The 17,917-nt window shown below is 40.7% G+C and overlaps 1 protein-coding gene across 2 annotated transcripts in view; it reads left to right on the forward strand.

The window, feature by feature from the left end:
• The window catches only part of PPP1R3G (protein phosphatase 1 regulatory subunit 3G), a 54,169-nt gene that overhangs the window by 5,141 nt on the left and 31,111 nt on the right, over nt 1-17,917 (forward strand). The window contains exon 2 of one of the 2 annotated variants that reach the window (XR_011020601.1): nt 5,713-5,894. Coding sequence is in view for 1 of the 2 variants with exons in the window: in XM_068234617.1 (XP_068090718.1) it covers nt 5,713-5,778 (66 nt within the window). In the remaining variant the exon portion in view is untranslated. Of the gene's footprint in view, nt 1-5,712; nt 5,912-17,917 lie in introns of those variants that run through there. The other variant, XM_068234617.1, reaches the window with a different exon arrangement.

The raw sequence follows: 17,917 nt of genomic DNA on the forward strand, positions 1-17,917 counted from the left end.
AAGGAATACAGTATATTTAAAAGGTGCCTGTAGTCAAGACTGCTAAAGGAAAAACAAACAAAACAAAAAAGTGGTAGTAAGCTGTATACTACAACCAACCAAAAAATGTAAACAGGTAGATTTGCGCCCACTCAATATAAAATGAATTCAATTGGCTGCAGTCAGTGATAAATGGGGTTACTCACACCCCCACCATTCAAGCATTCATAAAGTTTTAAAAATCACTCATGCGCCTATATATACCATCACATATACAGTTTTATTCAATTCATAAATTCAAATTCATATATATTACATTAATATGCAAGCAAACACTAGCCAACTTTCTCAGTCCCACCTCCCTATGGTAAACAGTCTGGCACACGCCACAACATATACCTATAGATTGATTCGCTGAGTAAACTTCGTTTTCTAGCATAAAATTGCACCAATCCCTATAGCACCTTTCCAATGTTAAAAAGTGTTTTTGCACCTTAAAAATGGCAATAATAGCCTTTCTTGTTCAAAAATCAATAAAAAAAATAAAATAACGTCCTGTGAGCTCACAAAGGTATAATTCATAAATCCAACAGGAAAAAGTTCATGTTCAATAGCTTGGATCTCGTCTTGCAAAGCTTTAGGCATACAATTTCATATACATCCACCAGGAGTAAAGTGGCTAATTCCGCATTCCTTGGTATGCAAATTAGATCTTGCAGGATTTTGTATAAGCAGATTGCATTTGCACAGACCTCTAGAAACAAAAAGCGTCCTGCAGAACTTTACAAAAGCAGAACTTTTCAAAAACAGATAATGTCCTGGCTAATTCCGCATTCCTTGGTATGCAAATTAGATCTTGCAGGATTTTATATAGGCAGATTGCATTTGCACAGACCTCTAGAAACAAATAGCGTCCTGCAGAACTTTACAAAAGCAGAACTTTTCAAAAACAGATAACGTCCTGCAGACTTTTCAAACTTCCATTTCTTTGCATAACATTCAAGCAAAATAGCGTGCTGCGGGTCCAAAGGACAGTTCAAATAACTCACGCAGCTTAAGGGGTAGATAACTGATTCCTTTATGCTTACGGTTCCGCTATGTCTTCTGGCAGCATGAGCCCCGGCCGGTGGCTCCCGTGTTAACCTGACGTCTGCCGCGGATGTTAAGCACTTTGCTGAAAAATCGTTCCTCAGATTCAATCTGGAACTGTAGAGGTGACGTCACCACTCCGACAACCCGGAGTGGTGACGTCACCTCTACAGTTCCAGATTGAATCTGAGGAACGATTTTTCAGCAAAGTGCTTAACATCCGCGGCAGACGTCAGGTTAACACGGGAGCCACCGGCCGGGGCTCATGCTGCCAGAAGACATAGCGGAACCGTAAGCATAAAGGAATCAGTTATCTACCCCTTAAGCTGCGTGAGTTATTTGAACTGTCCTTTGGACCCGCAGCACGCTATTTTGCTTGAATGTTATGCAAAGAAATGGAAGTTTGAAAAGTCTGCAGGACGTTATCTGTTTTTGAAAAGTTTTGAAAAGTTCTGCTTTTGTAAAGTTCTGCAGGACGCTATTTGTTTCTAGAGGTCTGTGCAAATGCAATCTGCTTATACAAAATCCTGCAAGATCTAATTTGCATACCAAGGAATGCGGAATTAGCCACTTTACTCCTGGTGGATGTATATGAAATTGTATGCCTAAAGCTTTGCAAGACGAGATCCAAGCTATTTAACATGAACTTTTTCCTGTTGGATTTATGAATTATACCTTTGTGAGCTCACAGGACGTTATTTTATTTTTTTTATTGATTTTTGAACAAGAAAGGCTATTATTGCCATTTTTAAGGTGCAAAAACACTTTTTAACATTGGAAAGGTGCTATAGGGATTGGTGCAATTTTATGCTAGAAAACGAAGTTTACTCAGCGAATCAATCTATAGGTATATGTTGTGGCGTGTGCCAGACTGTTTACCATAGGGAGGTGGGACTGAGAAAGTTGGCTAGTGTTTGCTTGCATATTAATGTAATATATATGAATTTGAATTTATGAATTGAATAAAACTGTATATGTGATGGTATATATAGGCGCATGAGTGATTTTTAAAACTTTACAACCAACCAAAATACTGTGTCAGCAGTACCAAAAATGCCTCTCTACTAATCTACTACCAGTTCTCCAAGTTGGATGAAAATCCAAGTAGGAGCTAACTACAGGTCCACATTTTGTGATTTTTTTTTCCCAGTCTCTTTATTGGTGCAGATACCATGCATGACACTGCAGCACAGTGTGTGGTACGACCTTCATGCATGAAAGTCCAGATAATTGCAGGTACCTGCTAGGTCTTCAGAGTCCTACCTTAAACTGCTGATGCAGGACAATAGTAAGGTTATCAAGTATGATGCCTTATCACCAGTGTCTGTTTTGCAATCCAACATGGTTTACTACAGTCTGTATTACTGCAGCTGTTGCATTCTTGCAGCAATTCTGGATTACTATTAAACATATTATGATTCTGGTACTACATTGCAAGTTGAATAAAACAATGGATGTGTATAGATATAAATACAATCCATGTTTAACTCTGTAAGACCACATGGAGCTCTGACAAACTGCTGAGCAGAACTGGATTTATTTCATACTGTATGTATTCTTGCTCAATTACCATAACAATTGTTCAAGTTGAAATTACTTGTCCATGTTTTGCATTTATCAGGCAAATATTACACAAGGGTGTGTGTGAAAGCTAAATGACACACCTGTGAAAACTCCTGCACCATCACACTCTAATGAACCAGCAGAACACATAGAATGCCTTCACTGAAGAATTCAAACTTCAGCAAAATTCCACCATAAAATGTTATTTAGTGAAGCGTGAAAATTTGTGAGACTGTGATATTGCTTACTCAGCACTTTATATAAATGTGTGTGTATATCTACCTACATATTTATACACACACCACCTTTCTAATTTTGGAGTCACTATCTTTCCTATTCACTTACATCCCATGAAAGGAGTCTGTCCTTCAAACTTTTCTTTTGTCTTATAATCCTCAATTCACCATTTGCAGCAATTACAGCCTTGTAGATCTGGGATTCCTAGTTACGAGTTACCAATTTGTTGTGGTAATCTGACAAGATTAAACTCGGCTGCTCGGTTTTCCGGCATGATATGCGACATGCATGTGAAGCCAAATGAGGTACAAAGGACAGATTTTCCCTTAACGTGAACCCCCAGACTAAAAATCTACTCAGCAGCACTGAAAAGGCTTGGTGTTTCTTTAACAGTTTCACAGCATCAGAACTTTGTTTCTCTTACCCAAGCCTCATTTTTAGCTGCACAGAAGAAAACTGCCCAGGCATTTTTCCCCCTGATGCTGTGCAAAGCATGATGGGATTTCTGATGTTGTTACTCTCATTCTGCTGTTTTGGTGCAATTTTAGTTTTTTTATTATTTTGAATTTGAGATCTGAAGCCTAGCGTGTGCAGCTTGGAGGGGTGATCAGGACACAGGACAGTTGGAACTGTGTCTCATGCTCCGTCACCTCCTTTCAACCAAAAAGATAGCTGCCCCCATGAAAAAGATGGCTGCCCTCATGAAATCACAAACATTTGCCTGTTCTTTTAAAACAGGGTGGGTGAGAGATTATATTGCCTGTCTATTTTAATTAACATAACTAATGTAACTTAATGACAGTATGTTTTTTTTTACGCTGAAGTTCCCCTTTAACCTCCCCGGCGTTCAGTTTCTGCTGGATTTCTGTTCAAAAAGCGATCCAATTCATTTTCATAACCTTTTTTGTAACTGTGTCAAGCAAGGATCTAGTATACATTTTGAGTACAATAAAGGCTTGAAACACAAAATGTAATCAAAACTAAATTCCAAAATTACCAAGTAAAGATAGCCAAGTATAGGTAGGTGTCAATAGTATAGGTTAGCTAGCTATATGTGCCCCAGTATAAGTTAGCCATCTATAGGTAAGCCTAGTATAGGTGCCCCCCACCACCTGCCTCCGTGCAGGGATCCCGGTGCTGTTACTAACCGTGCCTCTTTCCTGCATCACCCCGACCCCGTACAGCTATGGTACCCCCAGGGTCTCCTCTGTATGGAGCATCAGGACTCTGTGACATGACGTCACTTAAAGTGAACATCCGGACTAAAAATCGACTCAGCAGCACTGAAAAGGCTTTGTGTTTCTTTAACAGTTTCACAGCATCAGAACTTTGTTTCTCTTATACAAACCTCATTTTTAGCTGCACAGAAGAAAACTGCCCGGGCTGTTTTCCCCTGATGCTGTGCAAAGCATAATGGGATTTATGATTTTGTTGTTCTCTTTCTGCTGTTTTGGTGCAATTTTTTTTTTTTTACATTTTGAATTTGACATTTGAAGCCTAGCGTGTGCAGCTCAAGTGGAGTAAACATCAGTCAATTATCTGAGCAACTGGATACCACAAGAAACTTTCATTTCTTATTGTGGAAAAGCTTACCACAGGAAGTAGTTATGGCAAAATCTATATCTGCTTTTACGAGGGCATGGATGCTTTCCTTGCATTGAAGGAGATCCGTTGCTATAATTACTAGGTAATTCCCAGTGGCAATAATCAATGGGTTTTCTCTGTTTGCCACAGGGAGTCGGGAAGAAATTGTCTCCCTTTTAAGACTAATTTGCCCAATCCTTTTAAGTTTTTTGTCTTTCCTTTTGATCAACTGGGATATGTGAGGATGCAGGTGAGCATTGTGAAATTTTTTTTTTTTCTTCTGGTTGAACTTGCTGGACAGATGTCTTTTTTCAACCAAACTATGTAACTATGATAATACTGTGCTCTCACTCCACTGCTAGCCGGCATTCACCATACAAATATTTGTTTCATCCACTTCATTATTGTGTAGTTCATGCAAATATATTTAGGACCGATCCCTGACAGGAAACGAAGGTTCTCTCCTATTTACATACACTTCCTGTTACATCACACTGGTGCATGTACATTTGTATTATCATATGACAAAGCATATATGGTACATATTGCTGCCATTAGCTTTCCATACGTGTATCTTAGGGCTGATTTATATTTCAGAAGCCTAACAAATACATACTCATGTGAGTATATAGTTTCCTATTAGGGTCATACTTTACATGATATTGGTGTCACAGCTAATACCAAAAGAATCTGTCATACTATTTATTAGCAGTCTCTTTGTTTTTATTACTTGTATACTTTTTTTGGATACTAAGGGCTATTTCACACCAGTGCCGATTTCTGGTGTTTTGACGCAAAGTCAATACTTTGCATTAACCAAGGTAAAATGAAAGCCCATAGACTTTCATTTTACCTTTCGCATCTAACGCAGTGTTTTGGCGTGGTGCGGTACGACGCAGCCGGGAGCTTTTAATCGTCTGGCGCCAGTGTTTTCCCGCTGGGTAAATTAGAACTACTGCCACTAATCAGCGTCTCACCCAGGGCTGTGGAGTTGGAGTCAGAGGAGTTGGAGCAATTTTGAGTACCTGGAGTTGGTGGTTTTATAAACTGAGTCGTCGGATGATTTTTGTACAGACTCCACAGCCCTGGACGCACCGCAACATCCTGACGTCGCCGCAGATCATAACGCTTGCAGGAAATCGGCTCCTGCAAGCGTTGTGTAATGTGAATGAGCCTTAATAAAAAGTTTAATAATCTCATTTTGACATTATGAATGCAATGCAAAATCACTGCCTATACATCCTTTGTTTTGTGTTTCAGGAAGAAGGACTGAGCAGACATTACATGATAGGAAGAGGATCAAAGAAAACATTTCAGTGCTATTGATCAACTTTTCTGGCAAAGCCAAAGGATTGCTTTATTGGAAATATACAACCTTTCTTTAAACATGCAATTTGAAAGAGAGTGCTCCTGCAAATCATTTTGCTCTATCTGAAAATAAGGTAAAATAAGCTGTTCAGTTTCTAGATTATGAAAGATGACACACAAGTCTGCTTAATAGAATTCAATGGGTAGTTTCATAAATTCTTACTAACAGCATTCCAGTTACCTATGTGCTATTTTTTCAATGTAAAGTTAGTCTACAAGCATGGCACTCCTTTCATAAATAAAATGTGCTCCACCTCACGCATGATTAATAAGTGTACAATCAGCTACTGGATGCCAGTCTAGGCTGGTATACTGATAACATTTAAGAGGAACAGTAATGAAAACAACACTATGAATACAATCGCTTTTTTTTATTTTTTTTACAATATTAATTTGTAGATTATTTATTCAGTGTTTGTAAAATCTTTTCCCTTTATAAAAACTTTCCTCATCCTGATTTGCATTCAGTAACTTATCACTGGTGGTGACATCTGTAGTCCTGGCAGGTGTATCTCAGCAGAATGTTTGTTTCTGAGAATTCTGTCTATAGTTCTCTTAACCCACGACCTCATTGTCACTGAAAAGTGATTGCGCGTTCATGTGTGCGCTCCTCTGCGGCACCCCCGGATGCACTCCAATCCTCCCTCCATGCAAAATGATTGTTTTAAAATATCTATTTTGCACTGAAAAGTGCAAAAAAGCATGTTTTACAACATTCGTTTTGCATTAACTAGTAACTGCAGCATTGCGATTTCTATGAGATCATGAAAGTGCTGCATGCAGCATTTTCAATTGCATTGAAGTTGTTTTCCTGCAGATCAAAAAATTAGTATTTGATAGCCTTTGTTCAACCTCATTACCTTTCCCAGATGCCCCTAAGTTATTAGGCATCCAGTTGTCTGGGATCTTAAAGAGAACCTGTAACAAAAAAAAAGCTCCCCTGGGGGGTACTCCCCTCGGGAGGGGGAAGCCTCAGGGTCCCAATGAGGCTTCCCCCTCCCCTGCAGCTGCAGGCAGTCCAGCACTGGCTCCCCCGAAGTGTCCCAGAATCCTCCCTCGACAAGCCTAACAAGCGCAGATTTATTTACCTTTCCTGGCTCCAGCGGGGGCGCTGTTGCGGCTATCCGCACGGAGATAGGCGAAAATAGCCGATCTCTGTTAGGTCCGCTCTACTGCACAGGCGCAATGGAGCGACCGGACAGCGATCGGCTATTTCCACCCATCTCCGAGCGGAGAGCCAATCCTGCGCTGGAGCCGGGAAGGTAAATATTTACATCCCCGCTGTTCAGGGAGCTTCATCATCGCCGCCACCGTGGGACCGAGCAGGAAGGGGGAAGCCTCAATAGGATCTGGGGGCTTCCCCACCCCAGGTGAGTACCCCCAGGGCAGGTTTTTCTCATTACAGGTTTTCTTTAAAGATCCGATCCGCCATGATGGTCGTTATAGTCACATGATGCTTAGCGATTTCTGCGTGATTGCGCACCTGTACCCATGTCGCGAGATTGCGTAAAAGACAGTCATCGCTCAAAAAGAAAAAAAAAAAGCTCGGTCGTCTGAAAAAAATGTCTGAAAGATCACGGGGTGGGTATGCAGCTTTATCACTGAATGGTCCCACAAGGGTAATTCACTAGGGGTTTGGGGGAAATGACAAGGATCTTGGCTTAGAAAACCCATTGTAGATTAACAAAGATCCATTATATACGTTTTACAGGGCATGCATTTTTATTATATCAGATGTACAACCATCATTTTCTAATGATCTAGTTGGTCAGAGGTCCCCCCCCCCCCCCCCCAATAAAAATAAAATAAAATAAATAGGAATACAGGAAGAAAAGGGACCCAATACAGAAATAATGAAGAAAACAAATACACAGAGAAGAAAGTTTTCTGCAGAAAAAAAAATATGGTTATCCTTTAACGAATTAAGCATACTGTAATAGCATGAGCTATAATTCTTTCCTGATAAGGTATAGGTTAAAAATGCTAATATGCGTTGGTTACATTGCAGCTCATTTTTCTTATAGGTAAAATAATTAGGTTAAATGTGGCCATCATAAATCACACACTGCACACTTCCTCGTCCGCTGTACAGATGACTATCAAAACTGGAGATGTCTAACAACGTACCCCTGACAATAGACACAAGAATGTAATATCAGATATCAGGCAGATTTATCAATCATTCCTGCACTCCTTCCTTGCATTACCTCTACAATGGAGCAAATGAATCATTAGTCATAGCACCGAGGATTAGGAATCAAAAGTAAAATCTGCTCCAACACGTTTCAACTTCCAACAGAAAAGGCTAAATTCTGAAATGCCAAGGTCACTTTCTTCCTTGTGTAATTACAGGGCTGGAATTGGATTTTTATGCAAACAGGTTAAGTGATAGACCTGAAACACTGGCTGAAGCCAATCCTTAGTGACCTCTGAATTAGATTAGATTTGCCGTCACAAAAATATATGCATTGGATTGCTGTAATGTTTTAAAGCCCAATCTACACAATACGATTCTTTGTAAGATTCGATTACGATTCTATTTATGATCCGATTAAATCCGTCATGTCCGATCGGGATTCGATTCAATTCGATTTGCCATTGCAAAACAATGGCAAATCGAATGGAATGAAATTGAATCCTGATCGGACATGTCTGATTTAATCGGATCGTAAACAGGATCATAATCGAATCGTACAAAGAATCGTATCGTGTAGATGGGGCTTAAGATATAGTTAACTAAAATATTGCAGAATTTGAAATTAATCAAGAAATTAATCAAATGATTTCATGTAAGAAGTCTACAGTAGGCACATGGTGGGTCCTATGTACATATGGTAATAGGCTCCATGTAACCTGATCCAACCATAATCAAATAATCACGTATGTCACACAATACCAGTAATACATGGAAGGAGATTTTTTTCTCTTCCCAACAGTCCCAGGTAATCTAACTTGTTTACCTTGCAGATCGGTCTCCCTTTAGAGGAACGTTAATGAAGGATTGAACTTCATTCCAATCAGTAGCCCCCTTTCCCATGAGAAATCTTTACTTTTCTCAAATAGATCATAAGGTGGGTCTGTATGGCTTGTATTGTAGTGAAACCCCTCCCACTGTACGATGTCATGACCTAGGTCCTGAAAGTTTTTACAAAGCTTTTACAAAGGGTAAACACTGACTAAATAATCTATAAATGAATACTGTAAACAAAAAGCAGTTTTATTCATGATGTTATTTTCACTACAGTTCCTCTTTTCCCCACTGTGGTCACTGAATGCTCCAAACCTATGAAGGCCATCTGACACATGGCTTCTGGTTAAAGGAAGCATAAGTGGGTAGCAGCCATGTGAATTAAAGACGCTCCGCTTATCTTACATTATTTAGCGGTGATCTTGTACGACAAATCTGGAGGATATTTTCTGTCAATATCCCGGAAATTAAACCTGCAGAACATAGGACCAGGGGCCTATAAAAGCCTTTCAGTAAAGGTGTGTAGGAGGTTTTCTCCTTACATCATGATCAGAGTACCGCTTTAATGTTTGCTTGATCGAGAGGAAGCAGTCACCCTTGAATTGTACTAGACCTAACAAAGATCTGTTGTATTTGCCTAGCTCTCGGATTCATTGTAGTTTGTCATCGGTACAAGTTTACAGCCAGCAAAGGGCTACCTAAATTACCAAGACATGTCTCCCCGGTTCACCCGAGTCATTTGTGGTATTTGTGTACACAAATCTCTTGCGGAGTGTGTTTTGAGAAAAACAGTGAAGCTTCCTTTGGCTGTATTTGATCAATGATTACACCAGTTCCCACGCCTTGGTAAAGAATTTCCATAAACCGCACTGGCGCTGATGGCTAGTATCGGATAGGGCAAATACATGTCTTATAGTTCCGCAAGATGAGGTACAATGTGAGAGTTACAGAAATGTTCAAGTTTAAATGGGGGCTTTTGGGGTGTACAGATTTAGACCAAAACAAGCTTGACCAGGCAGAAGGCACCATTATTGAGCCATGTCAAGGAAGATTTAGCCTGAATGTAGACAAGGGTTTACAAGTGTATTTGAGGTCATAATAAGCACACCTGTAGGTCTCTACTTGCAGGCATAACATTGACAATATTGCCAGTTTGGTCTTGTTTGGGACATGACGGGTTTCTTTTGATGAGGAATACGGATATTGAAATAATTGATTTGTAGAGCATGGCCAATGGCCAATTCCTGTTTTGCATGTGTAAATCATTTTGAGCCAAACTGCTCTATCCTCGGTTAACTCTTATCTCAGGACTGTTTGCTGTCCATGTTTGCATAGGTTGCATAACATTTTGTTCGGTATAGTTGTTCTTTGTATCCTGTATACACACTTTATATGTTTGTTAAACACATGGCAACATATTCCAAAGACCATAGCACAGTCTCATAAAATATTTAAAGCACAATTCTTGGCACATCTACTTTCACCTGGGTACAGTCTATACACATTCATGTTCTGCAGTTGAAGTCATGATATTGTTTAACATCCATGCCCAGTGCTAGCAAGCCATGCTATCATCACACTTTTCAAAAGAAAAAATAAATAAATCCATAACTACATATGGCCACATTACCACTGTACGATTTGCCCTTTGCCCATTTCCAGCACACAGGATGTGTCTGATTGCTGTCGCCTTTGCCGTTTTGTCCTGAGGACAGGATTATGACAGTGTGTATGTCTCAGAGGGAGAAGGGACAAGAGTCGGTTTAAGGACCACTATCGTGTAAAATTAAAATGCTTATGTGCAGTTGTCCCAGAGTAAAATGCACTATAAATTACTTTTTTCTATGTTGCTGTCACTTACAGTAAGGAGTAAAAATCTTATGGGTTTTGGAATAGTCCATCTCCTCATAGGGGGTTCTCAGGGTTTTTATTTTCAAAAGCACTTACTGAACGACAGTTATTCAGTCCAGCTATCAGAAAAGTGTGCAAATGAGTGGGTAGGCTTTCTGGAATCCTTATACAGCTCCTTTCCATAAAGTGCTTTTCTAAAGAATAAATTAAATCCTAAGAATCCCTGGTGAGGAGATAGAGTAGTCCAAAAACCTGTCATATTTTACTGCCTTTTTAGAAGTGAAAGCAACACAGGAGAAAAGTAATTTATGGTGCATTTTACTCTGATAAATGTACATTGTATATGAATATAATTTAAATTTTACATTTTTTTTCGCACTAGTGGTCCTTTAACCACTTTACCCCCACGCGTACGAATTTCTCCGTCCCTTTTTCCATCCTTTCACCACCAGGGATGGAGAAATCCATACTTTCCGCGCTCCCGCTCGCTCTAGCGCGCACTCCCGCTTGTAAACACGCCGCCGGCCGTTCGCCCGGAGATCAATGAACGGGAAAATCCATTCCCGATCGTTGATCTCAGCCCCGCAATGATCCGCTGCTTCTCTGATAAGCAGCGCGATCATTGTGAAAAAAAAAAAAAACTTTCACAGCCTCCTAGTACTTCCGGAAGGACGCTTGCAGGTCGCATTAAACAAAAAGTTACTGTTGCCATCTTGTGGCCAAATAGTAAAACTACACCCTAAAGCATTTTTCACATACAAATAAATTAGTTTTACACAAAAAATTAACTCATTACCTCCCACACTCCCCAATTTTTTTTTTTTGTAATAAAAAAAAAATTACAATTAAAAAAAATACATTAATAGTTACCTTAGGGACTGAACTTTTTAAATATTTATGTCAAGAGGGTATAACACTGTTACTTTATAAACTATGGGTTTTAATTACAGTAGCATGCATTATTTAAAAACTATAAAGGCCGAAAACTTAAAAATAATAAAACATTTTCCCACATTTTTTCCTATTTTCCCATTAAAACACATTTAGAATAAAATCATTCTTGGCATAATGTCCCACCTAAAGAAAGCCTAATTGGTGGCAAAAAAAAAAACAAGATATAGTTCATTTCATTGCGATAAGTAATAATAAACTTATAGACGAATGAATGGAAGGAGCGCTGAAAGGTGAAAATTGCTCTGGTGGTCAAGGGGTAAAACCCCTCATTTGGGAAGTGGTTAAAGAGTCTGAAGTGTAATAAAAAAACAAACAAAATAACCCAAAAAACAACAACCCACAGATACTGGCTCCTCCGTTCAAATCCCCCGCCGCGGAACACGCGAGAAAGCGGGCTAGCACATGGACGGTACAGAGCCGCCCATTTTCGGGAGCAATCGGGCTCTTGAAGACTTTCGTAGCCTCCCACAGCCTTAAAGAGCAGTCATCGACTCATCAGTCGAAAACTGCTAACGGGGAAGCCAGCCCTGGAACATTGGGGCCAGGAGAGGAACAGGAAGGCTCTCTATAGCAGGGCTTTTCAACCTGTGGTACATGTACCACCAGTGGTACTTTGCTGTTGGCCGGGTTTGCCTGCCATTTAATTGCCTGTCTGCCACTTATCCTGGTCCCGTCCTGCCTCCGCAAACTTCAGCTCCCCCTCACTTGATACTTATGCAATCTGTAGGCTAGCAGTCTAGTTTTAATCCTTTTCCTGACCAATGCCTCCTGCTTTTCCCCTCCCATATGCTCCCCTTTTATTAAAGTGTACCTGTAAGAAAAAATGTACCTGGGGGATACTTACCTCAGGAGGGGGAAGCCTCTGGCTCATAAAGAGGCTTCCCCCTTTTTCCTTGGTAAAGGGGATCAAGCACTGGGACCCCCTAAAGATCTCCTTGCCGGCATGTGCACATGCGCAGTAGCGGCTTTCCACTAGGGTCTGGTGGAAACAGCCAAGCCTGATCGGGTCCAATCTACTGCAATGGCACACTGGTGGTACTTGAAAAATTTCAGGTGATAAAAGTGGTACAATTAGTGAAAAAGTTGAAATGCTTTGCTCTATAGTACCCAGAGCCTTCCCTCTCCTTAGAGGAGGTTTTTTTTCAATTACGCCCTTAATTAAATGAGGACTGAATGTGTCATTATTGTCATTATGATTGAAGCTGCACACATACCGGTAAATGCTGTTGTGTGGTTTTTTTTTTTTAAATAAGTTTAGAATGAAGTACTAATATTCAGCCCATCGCATGAGCTCACATCCACCAAAAAGATTTGGTTATTCAGGCTGGAGTTAAAAAGAAAGGAAATAGTGCTGAATAACAGCTGAAACATTCTGCTACACCGAAGAGGACATGTGCTGCTTAGATGAACACAGGGGCAGCAAGATGCACTCCTCTATTGCCTCAGCATCTCTGACTCATCAATGCCAGATAATTCAAGGCATAGCTACTGGCCATCATTGTAAAAAAAATACTGGAAAGCAATAATATGTCTGGGCCACAAAAAGATTATACAAGAGTAACAGAAGGAGCCTTATCAAAGTTTTATTATGGGATCTTATGAAGTGTGGACACAACATTGTTGTCCAGTCTTGCCAACTACAGTCTTCTCATGAAGAAAAGCATATTGATATGTAACCTGCAACCGGTATAGTCATCCATTGCCCTATTAATTATCAGAAATGTAATTTACAAGCTGATTGCTCTTGTTCTGTAAAAAAAAAAAAAAAAGCTGGTTACGGGTTGCTCATTTGATAGAAATCAATTGGTATTTGGCATAACTGCAAATTCACGTATGACAGGTAGATTTTCTGTCTGTCTGTTCATGGGTGACTTTCAGTATGTCACTCCACCTTGAATGCAATTAGTTATGCAAAGTAGTGGCAATACAGAGGCTATGGTAACACTAAGGCTAGTTTCACACTGGCCGGTTGCACCTGTAAAAATAGGATCACAATGTAACAGAGGGGAAAATCGCATTGTGCATTACAAGTGCAATGCGGCATATGAAGAGAAGCAATCAGTACATGAAAAGTATGCTTCCCTGAAACTGTAAACAATGACTAAACATTTGTAAAGCGCTTTTCTCCCGTAGGACCCAAAGCCCATAAGCTTGTCTCAGATCAGTACATAGTGATGTGTACAGGGAAAAAAAAGTTATGTGGTGTCTTTTCAGTTTTCATTTAAATGTGTCCAGAGATGGAGCAATCTTGATTAGATTTGGAAAGGCATTCCACAGGGTATGGGCTACATGAGAGAAAGCTCTGGCTCCAAAGGTTTTTAGTTGAACTCTGGTGGTGGCTTGTTAACAGTCTTGTGTCAGCATTCTGTACTAGCTGCAGGCAGTGTAGGTCTTTACTTGGAAGGGCTGCATAGAGGGAATTGCAATAGTCCAGCCGTGATGTGATGAAGGCGTGAACTAGGTTTGGAATATCCTCTGAAAGAAGGAGGTGCTTCATATTTGAACAGTGTCTGGTACTGCACAGCATGCCTTGTGTTACTCTAGCAGATTCTGCCACACCGTACCCCTAAAACACTTATGTGAAGGGCTCATTACAATATACTCGCATCACGTTTGCTATGCGATTATAGTGACCGGCACATTGCAATGTGTCCGTTCGAAAAATAGCCCAGCACTTTCCAAACTGAGAAGAACGAGCATTACTCAGTAATGAAGCCTCATAAGGCTAGATTTAGTACAATGACAAGATGACCTTAAAAAAAGTGCAAGCAAGCAAATATGCCTATGTAGGATGTACATCACATTGTCGGCAGAAAGGAAGAAATGTTTATAGTAAAATAAGAGCCTATAACTGCACATGCGTCAGTCAGATAATAGTTGATTTATCACCAAATGCGGAGGTTTTTCCATTTACATACTCTTGTATACACAGTCTGGAGTACAGTCTGTCGCGCTAAAACTACTGCATTGTGTTGCTGTTCCTGAATTAAAATGTCATTCAGCTTTGCAATGCTAATTTGTTACAATTAGCAGCATAACAATTGGTCTATAATAGAATTCAAGCATATTTATCGCATAACAAAATAAATTAAATTAGAACTAAACTTTCAAAATCAAATTGCTCCCCATATAGTCAATCCTCCGTTATGCTGGGAATACACGACTCGATAGATTATTTCCAACATGTCCGATTTCCGTACCCTTTGTTTCACTGCTGGATTCTGCATTCAAGACAATGCAAAAAGATAACAAAAACGAGCAGAAGATAAGAGAATCGCTTGCAGAATCGAGCGAGGAATCAATCGAGCGGCAAAATCGAGCCGTGTACGCCCAGACGTATGTAAAAAATATTCTATGGGAGTAACAGGGCTGTGGACCACAGATAGCAACCACAACAGAGGTATCAGAGGTTTGCTGAGAGACGGAGATCGATCCACCAGCAGGAAACAATGACTACAATATGCATACTCCCAGAAAGCTTTATAGGCAATCCCGGCAAAAATGGTAGGCAGAAAAGAACAGAGAGGCACTCATGGGAACTGCACCTGGTGTACTATGCTTCGATCATGGGAGAAATTTTAAGGTTATGCTTGCACATTATTGGTTGTCAGTATCAGGCAACTATTGGTAGGGTGTCAATGGAAGATATTCTTCCAATAGCTTGTCTGCTAGGTTGCCACCCAGGGCTGTGAAATTGGAGCTGAAGCAATTTTGGGTACCTGGATTCTGAGTTGGGGTCAGTGGTTTCATAAACTGAGGAGTCGAATGATTTTTGTACCAAAGCCACAGCCCTGATAAGTAATAGACTGAGGAGTCAGATCCATTTTAGGTACCTGGAGTCGGAGGTTTCATAAACTGACAAGTCGGAGTCGGATGATTTTTGTACCGTCTCCACAGCCCTGTTACCATCAATAAAGTTGTTTGCAGCTTCGGAAACACCATCTATCTTGGGGTTAGGAGACTATGTGGGATTTTGGTAGGGGTCAGGATTGGTTGTTTAGACTCTTAAATTCTGGGGTACTACAAAACTGCATGGGCTATGAGAGGTGACCATTGTGATAAAACAACTGAAAGAATAAACAATCACTGGAGGATGTAGCAAGGAAATGAGCAGCGCTACTTAAAAACAGACTAGTGCCTACCTGCAAAAGAGTGCAAGCCCCACTTGTGGGGTCGAATACACACCGAGCATACACATGACCTGTCTATGACTGGAGGATGTTGGTTTCCTGTAACAGCTTGCATGCAACCTATTAAGTACTCGTACCTCCCACTGCGAAGAAGTCAATCCTCCATGGGAGGGGCCTACCACTAACTAAATCCTAACCTATGTACTAATTTAATTTGTTTTTGGTCAGCTGCTCCCACTTAACAGCCATGCTTTTGGTGTATATGCAGAGCTTCTGTTTGGGTTCAAGGTGCGTTTGTAGTTCCTGGGGGGGCTCAGCGCATCTCTGATTGGAGGCCATTCGGAGGCGGCCTGGTGTTGCGCTGATCCACCTTTTGCGCAATCACTGGAGGATGGCTTACCTACAGTATTGATAGGATATTTGAATGATGAGATACTGTCAGAAAAAATATTAAAATTTATTCACAATGGGCATGATTCACAAAGCTTTTTCACCTGGTTCCTTTACTTTCACCTTATCTATGTTAGTTTTTTAAGCTCCCAAAGACCAAAAATATAATATAATTAAGGTAAAAAAAGTCATATTGAAATTAGGTTAATCAGGAACAACTTATTTCAAGTGATTTATGTTGCTTGCAAATGTGCTGAAAGGTTATTTTTATTAATAAGGTAAGAAGTCATTTATGAGAAGTTTTGTGAATGGAGCCCATTGTGTTTTGCTGGACACTGGTGGCTTCTTCAGGGACAAAAAGACTTCCACCTGAAAAAGCCAACAGTGTCTGCCGTAATTGTTTTGACGTAAGTAATGTTTTTCGACCAATAACTTATCTATTCATTTTTTTTCCTTTCCCGACTGGAGGTAAGCCATTCCTTCCACCAATATTTTTGAAGATTAGTATTCAATAATTTGAGCAGTTATTGTTCCATTTAAAGAGGAACTGCCGTGAAAATAACAATGAAAAAAAGTGTTTAATTTTTACATAATTATTTATAAATGATTTTGTGTTTTCCCATCTTTCCTCTCCCTGATTTACATTCTGACATTTATCACAACGACATCTTTAGTGCTGGCAGGTGAAGTCTGTGAAAGGAAATGCTGCTTTGTTTGGCAGTTGGAAACAGCTGTTATTTCCCACAATACAACAAGACTCCCACAGTGTGATGTCAGTACCTAGGTGCTGCCGCCAAATAGACCAGCAGGGCTGCTATGAAACTGGTATTGCTTAAAAGGAAATATGGCAGCCACCATATACTTCCCACCAGGCCCGGATTTACATTACAGGAGCCTATAGGCACAGATATTTTGGCACCTAAGACTTCACCCTCTATGAACGTACAAACCCCCGTTGAATCGCACTGCAAGTGTGCTGGCTGGCCCAGCTGCCACCTCTCTCTTACGTCACTTGCCCGTTATAGGTACCAGTAGTTACAGGTGCCCCTTAGAATCAGAATCATTTATTTCGCCAAGCATGACAGGATCATGCCCGGAATTGGGTTTGGCACGTACAGAGCTCAGCATCTACAAAGACATGACAATAGTGCAATATACAAGAGACATACAGTACATGATAAAGCATTTAACAAGATACTGCAGATAGTGATGACAGGTTATGAGGGCTGAGCCCATGAGGGCAGCTAGTGCCATAAGTTCCAGAATGTCTGTGACAGGACCAAGTCTGTGAACCTAAGGAGGATGGGGTGGAGGTGAGACGTGGGTGGAGTTCTGGAGGTTGACTGCAGAAGAGAAAAAAAAAAAAAAAGTTCGCATGCCTCGTGGTCCTGGTGGGGATGCCCCGGAATCTACGCCCTGAAAGCAGGCGACTGAGTAGCAGTGGCCAGGATGAGAGGGGTCCTTGGCTATCTTCAGCGCCCTAGTGCGAAGTCTCGAGTTGTAGAGTAGGTCAAGTGGAGGGAGGGGTTTCCCGATGATTCTCTCTGCTGATCTAATGACTCTCTGGAGTTTTTGTCTTTAGCTGACGGAGGAACCAGAGTACCAGACCAGGATGAAAGAGCAGAGAATAGATTCTGTGGTGGCAGAGTAGAATTTTGTGAGGACCTGATGGGGCATGCCAAACTTTTTCAGCTGTCGGAGGAAGAAGAGCCTTTCTGGGCCTTCGCCACGGTGGAGCTGGTGTTAGCCTTCCATCTCAGGTCATTTGAGATGGTGGTGCCCAGGAGGCGGACACGGGGAACTA

This window comes from Hyperolius riggenbachi, chromosome 5 (genome assembly GCF_040937935.1).
Source record: "Hyperolius riggenbachi isolate aHypRig1 chromosome 5, aHypRig1.pri, whole genome shotgun sequence".
Classification (NCBI taxonomy): Eukaryota; Metazoa; Chordata; class Amphibia; order Anura; family Hyperoliidae; genus Hyperolius; species Hyperolius riggenbachi.